The following is a 15,766-nucleotide window of genomic DNA, read 5'->3' on the forward strand; positions in this document are numbered from 1 at the left end:
GTCTGTACACTGGGAGGATCCTGGAGCTTCTCTCACCAGCACTGCAGCCTCTGCGTGAGGAAATGTGAGGGTGCTGCCTCTGTTCCTCGTGAGAGCACAGGGTGGGGAGGGTGCTCACTCAGGCGCCAGACGCTCAGGTGACCTTGGACGTGGGTGGGGACAGCAGAGCCCTGGCAGTCTGCAGGGGAATCTGACCCCTTTCCATGGGAACCCAGAGTCCTGGTACGATGGAAATGCCATCGAGACTTTGGATGGGCTGCTGTCCAGACCACTCGGGCCTTTCACCAGATACTTGAAGTTTAAGTGGAGAGAGTGATTTCTTAGTTGGAAGAAGAAGAAAGAAGGAGAGGAAATTCACTGGGCTCTCGGGGTGATGGGCCGGGTCTGTGGTTATGGATGGAAACCTGGGGAAGTGTGCAGGCTACATCCGTTTTTCTCTCAGCAGACTCAGTGTCTGCCCTGGGCCAGGAACTCAGCCTGACCTCCCAGCCGAGGTGTGTGTCTGGAACCTGGCGTTGAGGGGAGATTAGACGTGCGAGAGAACGGGTCCTCAGACAGTAGTGCCGCCCCCTACTCGCTGTAGGGCTGCACGTGCGCTTTGTATGTGGCAGGTTATCAGTCCTCACAAGAGCCCCTAAGATGGGCATTATGGTTTCTATTTTCAGACATTGAGACAAGAGCCAAACCCAGGCCTGTCTCCGCCAGAGCCTGTGCTCTTGCATGGACTGGTTAGTATAAATTTGATATTTTTAATGTCCTGGTATTTTTCTTAGTTCATTTCCTTTAGTTTTGCTTTACTTTTTAACAAAGTCTAATGCCAAATTAATAATGTTCAATGCTTAAATGAGGCAGTCTATCAGATCCCTAGCACAGCACCTGGCACGTAGCAGGCACACATCAAATGCTAACTCCCTTCACTCTCCCTTCTCCCGGAACATGCCAGGATGTCTGTCCCCAGTAAGTTAGTGAGGATAAGGGAAGTGGGTTCAGGTTTGGATCATAAGTGGGCCTGAGTTTAAACGGGGAGGCATTGAGAGGGGAAAGTAACGCGCCAGGGATGCAGACAGAGTATTGTCTGTCCTACATCCCTAGTGACCTCTCCCCTTTGCCAAGACCTGCCAGGGCTCTGGACTCTGCTTCTGTGGTAGTGGCATTGGGAAGGGGGTGGGCTCCCTTCACCAGACACAGAAGCTCATCTCCCGCCTCTAGGACCCTCTGAATCCTGGCCCGGGGAAACCTGGAGGCAGGGAGGCGTCTGGGCCTAACCTTGGATCCAGGGCAGGACTTCCTTCCAGAGAGAGCCTGGATTCCCCCTCACCCCTTCCTGTCTCAGCCAGTCTTGGGAGCACATGACCCAGGCCTCTTGCAAGCATCTGAGAGCCCCAGCCTGGCAGGGGGTTGGAAGTGGCAGGGCTGCCAGGAGCTGACATGATGGTGGCAGGTTCAAGCCAGTCTGTGAGGACATCAGTTGGCAATGACACAGCCACCTTATGGCAGGGCCTGGGAAAGGGGGCCAGGATGAGGGCTCATTTGTTCATTTATTCCACTAGCATTTGTTGGGGTGTCCAACACATGGACATTTGTCAGGTGTCCATGCATGGTCATCTAAGGATATGGTCCAGCTCTGAGGAGCTCACAGCCTTAAAGCTTTAGCAGGTAGGCCAAGCCCAAGGCCCCAGGCACCTCCCAGATAGATCAACCTTCCCTCTGCCGCATGACTCAAGGTGAGGGGCAGAGGTGCACGGAGGGGTGCTCCCGGGATCTCATGTACATAAAGTTACTGTGCTCCGTGCTGCCGGGACAGACAGGATGTCAAAATCCCACTGAGGGAACAGAAGGGCTCCAGAATCCACAGATCGGTCTCTCTGTGTGAAGGAGGGGGCTCGGCATCAAGGGGCCCAGTCGGGGATAAGCTGGAAGGGGAGCTGGTGGTGGGCAGTGCCCGGGGAGGGGCCAGGAGAGGGAAGAGCGGCACCCCATTCCTTACCTTGGCAATGGCCCTTCCTGACCATCGCGTAGCCCTGGTCACACTCGCAGTGGTAGGAACCCTCCGTGTTGGTGCACCGCCCCCCGCTGCACACCTCGGGCTGCCCACACTCGTCTATGTCTGTGAACACACAGAAAAGTCTTGAGTTGGGGCCAGCCCTGCAGGGGGTCCTGGGACATCTGTTCAGAGGCCAAGGCCAAGGACAGCCATGCTGAGGCCCAGGCAGGGAAGGCATCCTTGCTGCAGTGATGAATGGCAGGGTGTGAGACTGACCTAGCTCAGGCCCCTGCAAACTCCTGAGTTCCTTTCTCCTGGAGGAGACGGCTACTTTGGGGGCCCATGGGGACTCTCACAGCTGTCTCCTTACCCCAGTGCAAGGGCTGGTCTTTAGGTCAGGTGGCTGTGCCTATGGCAGTATCTGAGGAAGCCAACGAAGTCCCCCTCTTGACCCCAATAAACCCCCCAGAAGTCTGCTCCTAGAGTTCCTAGGGGCCTTCCTAAAGGTTAGGGATTGGAATTCCCTGGCGGTCCAGTGGTTAGGACCAGGATGGTGCTTTCACTGCCAGGGGCCCTGGTTCGATCCCTGGTCAGGGGAACTAAGATCCCACAAGCCACGTGGTATGCCCCCCCACCCCCCAAAAAAATAAGTTTAGGGATTAAGCAGCCAGTGAGAGACAGCATCTTAGGCAGCTGTGGATCTGTCCCTTTGGTTTCTGCCATTGTCCCAAAGCATAATGGTGCCCTGTGATGGCTTGAAAGCCCAAGCCTGGTCATGCCCCTCCCCTGCTGGGTTCCCTGCTGCTCAGCCTGCCTCACAAGGCCTCACCCCAGCCTAGCTGTTTGTGCTGATCCCCACTGGTCCAGCCTCCAAGCCTTTGTTCACACAAATGCCTCTGCTTGATTTGATGGCCTGCAGAGCCCTACTCCCATTCCAAGGATGGGTTCAGGGCTTCCCTGGTGGTGCAATGGTTAAGAATCCGTCTGCCAGTGCAGTGGACACGTGTTCAATCCCTGTTCCGGGAAGATCCCACATGCCGTGGAGCAACTAAGCCCGTGTGCCACAACTACTGAGCCGGCATGCCACAACTACTGAAACCTGCGTGCCTAGAGCCCGTGCTCAGCAACAAGAGAACCCACTGCAATGAGAAGCTCGTGCACCGAAACGAAGACCCAAAACAGCCAAAAATAAATAGAATAAACATAAATTAAAAAAAAAAAGGGTGGGTTCAATTTGTCAACTCCAGGTCACTCTGGCCACTCCCCATTCCCTGCCCCCCACAGTCAAATTAATGGAGGACTCACCCTTGCCCCAACCCGTAGCAATGGTTCAAACACTTCACAGAGGCTTTGTGCAGATGAAATGAGATAATCCAGGTAAAGGGCTTAGCACAGTGCCTGCCTGACACAAGGTGAGCACTGAAGAAATGTTAGCTATTATTATTTTTATTCTAGCATTAAACCTACCCTATAAAATCCAAGCTCCTCAGTCTGGCATGTGAGACCTTTTGTGACCTAGCCCCGCCTGGTTCTCTCACCTGGGTTGCTGCTTCCCACATGCCTCCTTCTTTTTCTTTTATGGTCAAAATTTTAATGTCAAAAACTTATAAATGTTTGGTATTAGTCCACATACAATTCAGTTTTTGGTGTAGAGTTCTTTGGCCTCACGAAAAAACACTTGGTTTACTTCACTAATAGGAATATCTCTTAATGCTGAGATGGCCTCTTCTTGGTAATTCTTCTGCTGTCGATTTCTGGCATAGTTATCTGTGATTGCGTGAATGGAGTTGAGTGGAGAGGTACTCATCATGTTCATCCCAAATAAGAGCACATATAGTAGTCACATGATTACTATAGTAATGAGGAGGTACACAGGCAATACAACTGCTCGATATTTTTGAGGCCAACAGGATAAGCCTGAGGAGTTTAGCCTAAGGAGCTTCTGCACGTGCTGTTCCCTCACCTGGAGTGGCTTCCCACCCACCAGCTTGGCTGTTTCCTTCTCATCTCTCAGTGAGGCTGCCCTCGCCCCTCCAACCCATATGGCCCTTCCCAGGGTTCCCTTAGGAATCAACCCTTATATTGAATAGTAACTGCTTTTTTTTCTCCCTGACTGCTGAGAATGTGCCTTATTATCCTAGTGTCCTTAGTACCTAGCCCAGACCCCCCCAAAGCACTTATTGCATGAATGGAATAGTAAGCATTTGTTTACAGACATGAGCAATACTTCATGACACTTTAGTGCACAGTGGAGTCACTGGCAGATGGTATAAAATGTACACTCCCAGGCCCATGTCCAGAGATTCTGATGCAGCAGTACTGGGCGGGCCCAGGAACCTGCATTTTAATAACTCTCCAGGCAATTCTGAAATAACTGGTCCTCCCTTTGGGAAGCTAAAGAGAACCTGATAAAGGACCCACAAACTGGTAGGGCCAGGATGACTGCCTGATAGATAAGCCTGGGAAAGCTGACTTGTTCTATGGAGAAAAATGGAAATGGAAAAGACCCGATCTTAACACCCATGCAAGGATGGACTTCGGATGGACTAAAACATGTCGTGAAAGGCAAAACTGTAACTTTAATGAAAGAAGGTGTAGGAGAATATCTTTGTGAATTAAGAGTGGGGAAGGACTTGTTAACTAAAGCTACCAAAGCATAAAAAATAAGGCAAAAAGGTGAATTTCAATATATCAGAATTAATGATTTCTGTTAAAGAAAGGACATGTGGATAAGGTCAATGGACAGAGGACAAGGTGGAAGAGTTGTCATATCTAAACCCAGGCAAGTATCTGGAATCTATAAGGAACTCCTAAGGAGCCACAAGGAAAAGCAACAAAGTCCACTGGAAAAGAGAGCAAAAGATAAGAACAAGGGCTTCCCTGGTGGCGCAGTGGATGAGAGTCCGCCTGCCGATGCAGGGGACACGGGTTCGTGCCCCGGTCCGGGAAGATCCCACATGCCGCGGAGCGGCTGGGCCCGTGAGCCATGGCCGCTGAGCCTGCGCGTCCGGAGCCTGTGCTCCGCAACGGGAGAGGCCACAACAGCGAGAGGCCCGCGTACCACAAAAAAAAAAAAAAAAAAAAAAAAAAGATAAGAACAAGCAGTTTCTAGATAAGGAAACCCAAAGGCTCATATACGAAAAGATGCTCATAGATACTAGTAAAGTAAACGTTATTTTAAATATTTAATAATCAAATAATTTATCTTAATCAATTATTTATATTTATATTAATTTCAATTCTAGAAATTGTAATGCCTTCTATTAATTATATAAATTAATGAAATAATTTATAAATAAGAATAAAGTAAATATTTAAAATAAGGAGGTATTGTTTTACCAGAGCAGCAAAATTTAGAAAGTGGATGTTATCCTGGATGAGGCCTCATCACACCACTGCCAGACCCCACTGGGAGAAGCTCTGACAGCTGACCTTGACCTTCCTGCCTCCTCCCCCAGCTGTCGGGTTGGCAGAGACATCTGGACACCCAGGCTGGCACGAGGCAGGACCCTTTGTCTGGGCCAGTCCTGGCGACACCCTTCCCTGCAGCAGCCACTGCTTGTCCCAGGCCAGCATCGCGGGCCGGGCCTGCAGGGAGCAGTGCCTCTGGCCCACGACACGTGCCAAGGCTGCGAAGCCCAGAGAAGCCCCTTGCTCCCGGCCTCTGCCGTTGATAACTCCAGACTGTTCTGAGCACTGCTGCCTGAGTCATCTCCCTGAAAGCTGGCTGACCGCATCGCCGCCCTCTGCTTACAAACCTCTATTGGCTGCCACTGTCTGCGGGACAGCGACCAAGCACTTCAGCCTGGCACTCAAGACACTTCGCAAACTGGCGCCGGCTCCTGACACTTCCTCTGCATACCCCGCGCTCCCATCACACTGGATTTATCATTATTCCCAGAGCACGCCAGGCTTGTTCATTGCTCTGCCCTCTGCAGAAATGGTTCCGTTTCCCCGAAATACCCTCTGCTCCCTCCTTCCCTTCACCGTGTGTGTAAGGGAAGGTTTTGGAAGCAAACCATGTTTTGGGGCCAGGGTGACTTTGATTCTGTTTCCAGCTCTGCCACGGCTCTAGGTGTGAGGTCTCTGGGTGGTTCAATTCACCTCTCTGAGCCTCAGTTTGCTGAACTGTAAAATGGGGATAAGGATTTGTGCTGCATGGGGTTGGGATGATGAGCTTCATAAATAAAGGGCTTAGGACGGTGCTGCCATATGAGAAGTGCTCATTAAATGGTAGTTGTTATTATTCTGTCCCCACTCAAACGCCCCTTTGGGAAACCTTCCCACATTCCTCCATACAGAACCAGTGCTTCCTCATCCCACAGTGCCAACGTTCACACCTCACTCATTGCAGTAACCCTAGAGCTCACACAGCGCCCAGGCCAGAACCAGCAACGTGAGCCCCAAGAACAGCAGTGTCATTCTCTAGGTGAAGGATCCCAGCTCGGTTACGGATCTTACAGCACTGCTTCGAAAGCGCTGCACCCTATTCTCTGTAGTTCGTAAAAAAGTATGTGGAGTGTTTCGTATATGGTGTAAATGCCGCATATTAAAGGGCCTTTCTTGGAAGCATCTTTGTCCAGCGGCCCCATGCAGAGCTTCCCAGGGAAGCTTAAAGCCTTGCAGGCATTTCCCAGCAAGGGCAAGCCTGCTCCCAAGGCTGCCTGGAATCCCAGTTGGTGTCCTCATGGGTCACCCTCTTTATCCAATAGGAAAGAAGCTCCTTGTCACTCAGGATTTGGGGACCTGGTTTTTCGTCTTCATCTCCAGCCATGTCCCCAGACCCCTCACACTCTTGGCTCCAGTCACAGTTCCTTGGAGCGTTGGTGAATGTTGCTGCCTTTCAGATTCCTATTCCTCCATCTGGTCTCAGCGACCTCAGCCTCAGCGCAGGGTCTGCTTCCTCCCAGGTCCAGGTTAGAGCCCTGGTCTTGGTTCCTGCGGCCCCCGTATTCCCCACACTCTGCAGCTGTGTCACTGGGTGCTGTGAATGCCTGGATCCTCTTCCACCCCAACACTACCTGTGCGGTCCTGTGCCCCTCCCAGGGGCAAAGGTGGCTCACCTTACCTTGGCATTCCTGTGTGGTCCCCGAGGTGGCCAGCGTGTAGCCAGGGTAGCAGAAGCAGGAGTAGGAGCCCACGTGGTTGACACAGCGCCCCCTTCCCTTGCAGGGGTCCTTCAGACACTCATCGTCATCTGAATGGAGGGAGGTGAGAAGGACAGTCAGGGAGGCCTTCCTTTGGGCACCTGCCAGCCACCTGCCATGCTAAGGACTGGACAGGGAATGGTGCTGTGGGGCTAGGAGGGGATGAGGGAGCAGAGGAGGCTGGGAGTTGAAAAATCTCTAAGGCTGAGGGCCATGAAGTCGGTTCATTGGGCCCATTCAAGAACCAAGGGCCTTCGGCAGTGGCCCCGCACCTCCCCCCTGCCCCGTGTTCCCCTCCCCCAGTGGCCCGGTGATAACTTCCTTTCTCCTTCAAGGCACAGTGGATGTGTCTCCCTTGTATAAGAATACTGGGGGAGTGGATGAGGCCCACACTGGATGATTTATGTGTTATGCCTCCGAACCTCTCCCCCAGGGATGGCCGTGGCTTCAGTCTGCTATGCAGACTGAGGGGTGGGCTGATCTCAGAGCTGAAGGCTCCAAGTACCAGTCAGGGGACCCTGGGGTGGCTTCCCATCCTCCTCAAGTCCTGGGGACTCATCAGATGGTGCTCCCAGAGACCGCTGTCCCCGAGGTTAAGGTTAGCTTTGTCCATAGGGATTGCTCTCCTCAGTCCATCCACCACACAGCACTGCTCGGGCTTTCAGCTGCCTGGACTCTGGACTGTCCTCCAGCCCCGCCTCCACCCACCCCAGCCACTGAGTGAGCCCAGGCTGCCCACGTGGATACCTGCGCAGTAGGCCTGGCTGGGGTGCAGCTGGTAGCCGGGGCTGCAGATGCATCTGTATCCATCAGGGAGGTTCACACAGGTTCCCGGGCCACAGATGTTGGTGGCTCCAGCAGCGCATCTGTCAATGCCTGTGGGTGATGGAGCAAAGCAGAGGTTATGGTGGGGTGCGGATGGGTGAAAGCAGTGGAGTGGGGTGGGGGCAGGGCACACGGGCCTCAGAGGACCACAGAAGCCTCACCCCAGCCTTACCTGGGCCCTCCCACATCCACGTATAGCGTGGCCTGTGTAAGAACCCACGGCCCCTCCTCCCAGGGCCCCGAGCCCTACCAGGATAGAGCTTGCAGCACTGCATCCCTCTGACCGAGACCCAGGGGGTTCCAGTAACCTGTGTCCCGCGTCCCAGCAAAGGGGCTCCCCTGCTGAGGCCTCCAGCCTGACCTCACCCTGAATACGGGGACAGCTCTCATCCACAGCGAGTGCTTCCCTTCCCTGGCAACTCCTGACCGGTTTTTCTTAGGCAGACAGACAGATCTGGTGAGGGGGGTCTTGGGACAATTGCCAGGGGAAGAGGGGAGGGGTGGGCGCGGGCTAACTGAGCAGGGCCTTGAGTGCCATGTTGAGACAGGCCTGTAAGCAAGGGGGTCATGGGAGGTGGGGTGTGATCAGAACTGTCTCAGAAAGACCACGCATCTTGCATGTCATCTTGTTCAGAAAGGCAGCAAGATGGCAGATGGACTGGGGTGGGAGGGGAGGCACAGAGGGCCCCTAGAAACCTGTTGAAATGAATTAAACAAGGACTGCCTTGGGTGGTGGTAATGGGTAAAAATGGGAGATGGAAACTGAATTCAGAAACAGTTTGGAGACTCGCCAGGAAACAAGGACTGCCTTGGGTGGTGGTAATGGGTAAAAATGGGAGATGGAAACTGAATTCAGAAACAGTTTGGAGACTCGCCAGGACTCAGGGCTGAGGCTGCATAGAGAGCAAGAGATTATAGGTCTTTTGAACTGTGTCCATAATACCAGCAAAGTACCTGGCGCTTAAAACATGCCGAATGGACAAATGACTGAATGAATGAGCGATGCTCTCACTCCAGGTCTCAGCCGGAAGCCCACACACCCACGCTCCCCGCCCTGCCCCACAGCACTGAGGGAACCCCAGAGACCCAAGGAAATGGGTCAGGATGTGGCCTGTGGTGGTGCACAGCGGGGCTTCACAGCGTTTGCTAAATTGGACTGAACTGAACGTGCACACCGGCCTGTTTGTCGGGCTACCCTGCCCCTGGCCTGGCTCCAAGTTTGTGTCAGCCTGGGGGCTCAGGAGGACCTCCAGCCAGGTTCTAAATGTCCTCCCAGAGGGGTGGGGTTGGGGGATGGCAAGGGGGAAGAGGGATCAGGCGAAAGTCTATAGATCGTGGGAGGGATTCTGTCCCCACATAGCTGAATCCCCAGCTGAGCCCCTTAACCCAGCTCATCTTGCCTGCCGAGCGGAGGGGGGCCGAGGACACTCGTTGGAGCAGCGCACTGAGCCCAGAGAAGAGGGGTCCTGGGGGAGGGCAGCAGGGACGCCCTGGTTCAGGCCTAGGAAGGCCAAGCTCCCAGCCCCACCCACACTCTCTGGACTGTTCCACCAACCTGCAGGGTCTCTCCCTCTGCTGGAGGAGATCTGGAAATACCCCTCACCCCAAAGTGACCTCAGTCTATGAGGGTACAAGCAGCAAGGCCCTGATGAGGACGCTCGTGGGAACACACGCACGAGCACACACACGTGAGCACGCACGTGTGCAGGGAACAGCTGCAGCAACACCGGCTTCTCTTGAACCAAGTCCCCAGACAACGAGCCTTTGAGGAGGGTGCATTCCAGAGCAAGGTGGATGTGCCGGGGATCTCCCCACACCACCCCGCAACCACTGCAGCGGCCAGAGCCTGGGGAACGCAGGCTCCAGGGCAGCTAAACAACTGTGAGAAATAGAACCATTTTCCTTCCCTAAAGTCGGCCCTCCCTGTGGGCAGGAGACTGCCCACCGCCAGGGTACTCAGCTGACCCAGGGTCAACAGCCTGGAAGAGCCAGGCTCCCGGAGGCCCCATGTGCTCGCCTTCCTTGAGAAGGCCCCGTGGATTCTCCTGGAAGGCACCCCTTCTCTTTCTCCTGCCTGGCTTGACCGGTGCTCCAGACGGGACTCCCCCAATCACTAGGGGCACCCTGTGCTCTCTGCGGAATGCGGCCGGGGCCGCTGACCCCGGCTGGAGTTCACTGGACACTGTGCATCCGGTGGGAGAGCCCTGGAGTTGGCTCTGGCCACCCACACCTCATGGGGCTGTTGCAGGTACCTGACGGGGCCGGGGTCACCAGCACATCGGTGGGGGCGGTCACTTGCTCTTCTGCCCGGGCCTCCGGGATCCCCTGTCCAGGCAGTGGCGGCGTTGGTCTTCCTGTGGCGTCTCCTGTGGAGGGGAGAGGGGCGGGGGGGAGCGAGTGGGCCTCAGCCCCTTGACTGCCCGCTTTCCCACCCCCTGGACAACATCCCCTGCAGAGGTGCAGTGCCCTGTCCTCCTCCCTGCCCTCCAGTCCATCGGGCTCTGAGAACAAGGGGTGGAACCTAGGGCGGGTCATCCCCCCTGCCTCTTAGTCTCCTGAAACTTAACCTGGCCCCAAACAGAGTCAGAGAATCTGAGAGCCCTGACGGGGCTTAGAGCACATCTGGTCTCCCGGCTCCACTCCGCAGGGAAGGAGGTGGAGGCTCGTGGGAATGGCCACTTGTCCAAGGCCGATAGCTTGTTGGGGATGGAGCCGTAGCCCGGGTCTCCTGACTCCTACTTCAGCACTCTCCTTCTGTCTGCAGAGTTATTTACAGTTTACAGAGCTCTGCCTGGACCACCAGTTTCTCATCTGCCTTAAGAGGCAGGCATTCGTGTCCACATCATAGTAGAGGAAGCTGAAGCCGACTTCTGAACAGTGCCCTGTCTGCAGCCCCAGGGACCGGCAAGCTGGGCTCTGTGGAGCTCTAATCATTTCCTGAGGGAAGACAGGCTGGGGGCAGAGCTCTGGGTACCTGACCCGCCCCTGCTTCGGCCAGACCTTCCGCTTTGGTCTTGTTTACTTGCTGACCAGCACCATGAAGGGCAGAAAGAGTGTCGTGGCTGCGGAGGTATTTGTAAGGCATCGCGGTGCCTTTCACTGACCTATAACACCTTCCGCAGACAGAGCTCCCAGGAAAACTGATCACACGTCTCATCATCTATAACCTCAGCTGATTTGAGCCTTGCACCAGCTCCCGGGTACTATCTCCACTCCTAGATTAAGGTCTCTCCTTCCCTCCCTTTGTTTGCTGGGCACCACTAGGAGGAGGCACTCACCTGGGACCCAGGCAGATAGCTGGGTAACACTGGTTGTGACCTGCACAGAAACGGGAGGAGGTCACTGTTGGCTTCCCTGTCACCCCCATGATGTGCTTCCTTCCTCCACACTCACCCCTGCCTCCAGGCTCCCCGTCCAACTAACTCCCTCTTTCAGTCTTTCATTCATTCCAGGTGTTGATGAGTTCTTACTACACCCTGGCATTCTGCCAGGCACTTTATGTCTACTGTCTTAATGAATCTTCTCAACTATCCTCTGGTAGAAGGCTGTGATGATCAAAGGAGCCGATGTACGGAATGGGCCAGCTCAGCGTTACAGCAACAAGTATCGTATCAGTGCTATGATCTCCACATCTCAGACAGCAACAGAAGCTTTAGACGTTAACCAGTCTACCGAGGGTCACAGGGCCAGTGTGGTGAAGCTGGGACCCCAGGCCACCCCTGGTGTCTCTCACCATAGCCCATGGACAGAGGTAGATGAGCTGTGGGGAGCAGGGGAAAGAAAAATGGGCAGGGGATGGCAGAGGGCCAGGAGCATGGCTGGGGCTGGGAGGACACGGAAGAACTTTGGTCTGGGAGACAATGCGTGCTTCTCCAGGGAGAGAAGAAGCTCCCTGGGGAAACAATATTTGCGGAGAGTCAGGGATGCAGGTTGGAGGGGCCAAGGGATAGGGTAGGGATTGGCAGACTGATGAGGGAAGAAGCAGCTTCACTCTTCTGGAATGTTTTTCTAGGAGGACACTCAGTTCTTTGCAGGGAAATCCTGGGCTCAGGAGAGGGGGTGGGATCCCCCTTTCTCAGTGAAGTGGTTTGAGGCTATTCACAGCTCTGCTTCTACTTCCCCACGAGCCACTCACAGAGGAGACCTGAGACCTTAAGCAAGTCAGGCTCAGAAAGTGCTGAATCCGGAATTAATCTGGAACCAGTTCTAGACCTCATCTGCTGTGATGAAAGCCTGAGTGACAGCCAGGACTAACAGGACACGTTCCTGCTTCCTTTCTGAAGGGGGCCCCAGAGCTTCCCGAATGAGAGTACTTGCACAGCAGCTGCTGGAAAAACAGGAGCTGTTGTTATTACTTCCTTTAGGGTAAAACTGGGTCTTTGGATCAACTCTCCCACCACGGCTTCTCTGCAAGTAAAATCCTACGTACACTCCATCTTTCTCCCCTCCCTCCCTCACGGGACGCTGCCCTGCGGCCTCAGTGCTACCACGTCCTGCTCTCTGCCACCCTTGCGCGACTTGCTGGTGGGAGGACTCGCTTACCTGGCCAGCCTGAGAGTCACCTGGGAAGGAAAGGTGAGAGCGTGAGCTCAGGGAGGAGGGTCTGGCTGCCTTCTCCCTCCCACCCACGGCCAGGGCTGGTTCAGTCCATGACCTCCTGACTTCGTCCCCTGCAGGCTCAGTGGTAGAGAGAGCCCAGACTCTTTTTACCTGCCTCTGCCCCTGCCACCCTTCTGGCACTGGCCAGCCCAGATCCCAGAATCCCAGGTCTGGAAGGCATACAAAGTGGTCAGTTGGTGAGAGGAAACCTCCGGGGCTCCTTTGATGCCCCCGGTGACGGGAGTCCCACCCGCTCTGGGCCAGTCCACCCCATGGGTGGACTGCCACCCCATCCTCGCTGCAACCCTCCTTGCACTGCCACCTCCTCCCTCCCGACCACATCGGGCCACTCCGCCCCTGCCCCAGGCTACAGGCCAGGGCAACAGTTCTAGGAAGGGGAGGAGTTGCTCCTGGCCTGGCCAGTGTCTGGTTACCATGATGACTGGGGCTCTGCCTGACTTCCGTGTCTGTCTGTTCCCAATTCCTGGAGCACTTTGGCCATCACTTAGGTCTCCTGGTCCTCACATGTCCTTGGCCTCCTGCACCCTGTGCTACCAGTAACCCGGGCTTGCCTTCTGCGTGGTTTCCCAGGGCACCTGCCAGGGGTGCCTCGAGCCCAGTCTCTTTCCAGCCCCACGCCTCCTGGGCCCAAGGCGATTGAGCTGGAGCCAGTGCTCTGACTCTAAGGCCACGGGAGGGGATCTAAAGCCCCCAGATTCCCCAGGATCCACCTGCCGACCCTTCAGGCTTGGCAGCGAGCACCAGCCCCAGAAGCTGCGTGGCCGGGGGCCAGGGATGGAAAGGCCTGGTCAGCTGGAGTGGAGGATGCGGCGGGCCTCTCCCACCCCCACCAGCAGCTCCCTGGGACATGGGTACCTCTTGACCCTATATAGGAGAAAGAGGAGGTGAGGCCATGTCATCAGGCCAGGCCATGAGAGCACGTTCCCAGGGCTGTGCTGCTGCTCTGAACTCCTTTTTCTAATGCCCCAGAGATGGAATGCCATGGGTCCAGTGGCTCTTTGAGGTGCTGTAACCCGAGGGGAGGGGGAATCTCTCAGGCATCTTCCCCAACCCAGATACCTTTGTCAGGGATGGTCCCGGCCTCCAGCCAGGTGCCGGTGGCCTCCCGGAGTGGCTGCCTCTCTGCTGGTCTGGGCAGGGTCCTATTGCTCTTCTGCCCCTGTTGCCTTGAGGGCCTGGTCAGTTCCTCCTCCTCAGCTTTCCTCATGGACAGACGGATGTCTGAGCTTGAGTAGGTGTAGCCGTGGCCGGCAGGGCAGATCTCCTTGAAGGCCTCTGCAAGTTCAACAGTCAGAGGACAAGCTGAGGGGTGCTGCTCCCTCAGGAACCCAGGGCCCTCCTTTCCCTGCCTTTTGAGGGACAGGGCAATGTGGCAGCAGGGAGGGAGGGGCCCCAGGTTGGGTTAAGGAGTTGAACAGGAAGGAAAATTAAGAGTCTTCTGGCCTGACGTTAGGTCAGGCAGGGGAAACTGGCCACTGGCTTGGAGGAAGCCCTTCGGCGGCCGGGGCTGAGATGAGGACAGAGGGTTACCTGTGCCAGGCAGGGGGCACTCCTCACACTTGCTGCCCCAGGCTTTGCCCACTCGGCTGCAGCAGCATATCTGCTTGGTGATCTGCTGGGCCAAAGGCAGGGTGCAGGTGCCGGGCCCCAGCAACCGGTAGCACAGCCCCTGCTGCATGGAGATGGCCTTGTCCGCTGCAACAGACACGGCAGGTGGGGATGGGCAGGTGGCCAGCGGGAGGGGAAAGGCAGTGGGTGGAGGAGTGACCGGCCACGTGCGTTCAGATTGGCTTGGCCTGCATCTCAGTGTAGACGTTGGGGCCCTGAAAATGCTCACAGAACATTTGGAAGAGGAGCTGCAGGAATGCTTTTAGCACCTCCTCATGTTATCTGTTTGAGGCGACCCTTGACTCTCACCCTCATGTGGGGAAGCTAAGAGCAGGAAATGTGGATGTCTCTGCTTGTCTCCAGATTCTGAGTCTATACGTGTTTACAAAAGCCCATCCTGGGGAGCACGAGGGAGGAGCAGTGTGCTCTGAGGGCCACAGTCTCCCTGGGGAGATGAGACGAGGCGAGAACCACAGGCCTGATGGGGAGCTTGGAGGACCAGGCCCTGTCTTGGTCGTCTTTGCAGCCCAGACACCCCGGGCCATGTCTGGCGCATGTAGATACTCAGTAAATGCTCGCTAGATTGATGGCTGCCTGGCTGGAGCCATGAATCAAAATCCCATGGACTGCAGTGAGTGTAAGCCATGCTGGGTTTAGAGAATAACAACACCAAGGGCCAACCCTGCCTCCCTGCATGAAGGGTCTCTATCCAGAACTAATAAATAAGTCACCATGAGCTCTTCCTGAGAGTGGCCAGATGGGTTCTCCCCATTCTGGGTCCCCTCGTTCTCTGCTGTCCCTTTAAGGCTCTTACTACCTCCTTGCCCTGGGGATGCTGGGTCCAGTCTTTCCCTCACATGGGTGCTCCCTCTGGGTGATGCTGGAGTCTGTTCATCTTGTGGCCTCCCCAGACCCAGTACCTGGCGGTTCACAAACTGAGGGCTTGGCCGGCCACAGGGAACTCTGCTGAGCCTTGGGTGGCCCACACGACCTGGGTGGCTACTTTGCAGAGGCCAGTCGGGACTGGTTTTATTCAGTACTGGTCAGGCCTCCCTGGTCTGGCTGTGCCGTCAGCTCTGCCATGGGGAGTGGTGGGTGGAGGGGGGCACTGCCAGCCTGGGCCTCTCCCAGCTGGAAACCACAGAGGTCACTGGAAACAGCTGCCTGGGTGTTCACACATGCACACACATGGACACGATGCTGATACGACTAGTGACATGTACGCGCTCACGGACACACGGGGACCGCAGGGTTACGGAAAGGCCCCGGGGCCGGCAGCAGTGCTGCTCCTGCTATGGGCAGGCTCCTTAAGAAAGGTCTGCAGTGAAAGGACCAGGCTGCTAAGCTCAGGCACTGGAAGAAGCAGCCACGGCTCAGCCAGACGTCACAGCAGGGACAACACACATCCTCCCAAAGCAGATGAGGCAACAGATGGGACAGTAATGATGAGAGAAAAAACAGAGGAGGTAGAAAATCCCAAACTGCAAAGCCCTCAAAGAAATACATAAAGAAAACAGAGAAGCAGTGACTGTCTCCATCCCAGCAGGATGAAGGATCAGGTTTGGTACTTGGGGCCCAGTTC

The 15,766-nt window shown here is 55.5% G+C and overlaps 1 protein-coding gene across 8 annotated transcripts in view; it reads right to left on the reverse strand.

Annotated features, from left to right (window-relative positions):
• Positions 1-15,766, reverse strand: part of LTBP2 (latent transforming growth factor beta binding protein 2) — a 96,514-nt gene that overhangs the window by 15,073 nt on the left and 65,675 nt on the right. For 7 of the 8 annotated variants that reach the window (XM_027120008.1, XM_027120006.1, XM_027120005.1 and 4 more), the window contains 8 exons: positions 14,107-14,271; positions 13,636-13,851; positions 12,499-12,518; positions 11,235-11,274; positions 10,209-10,322; positions 7,879-8,007; positions 7,053-7,181; positions 1,988-2,107 (listed from right to left, as the gene is read on the reverse strand). In XM_027120008.1, the coding sequence (XP_026975809.1) occupies positions 1,988-2,107; positions 7,053-7,181; positions 7,879-8,007; positions 10,209-10,322; positions 11,235-11,274; positions 12,499-12,518; positions 13,636-13,851; positions 14,107-14,271 (933 nt within the window). The remainder of the gene's footprint in view (positions 1-1,987; positions 2,108-7,052; positions 7,182-7,878; positions 8,008-10,208; positions 10,323-11,234; positions 11,275-12,498; positions 12,519-13,635; positions 13,852-14,106; positions 14,272-15,766) is intronic. The other variant, XM_027120007.1, reaches the window with a different exon arrangement.

This window comes from Aethalodelphis obliquidens, unplaced genomic scaffold, assembly GCF_003676395.1.
Source record: "Aethalodelphis obliquidens isolate GAN/ISIS:26980383/991018 unplaced genomic scaffold, ASM367639v1 scaffold21, whole genome shotgun sequence".
Lineage (NCBI taxonomy): Eukaryota > Metazoa > Chordata > Mammalia > Artiodactyla > Delphinidae > Aethalodelphis > Aethalodelphis obliquidens.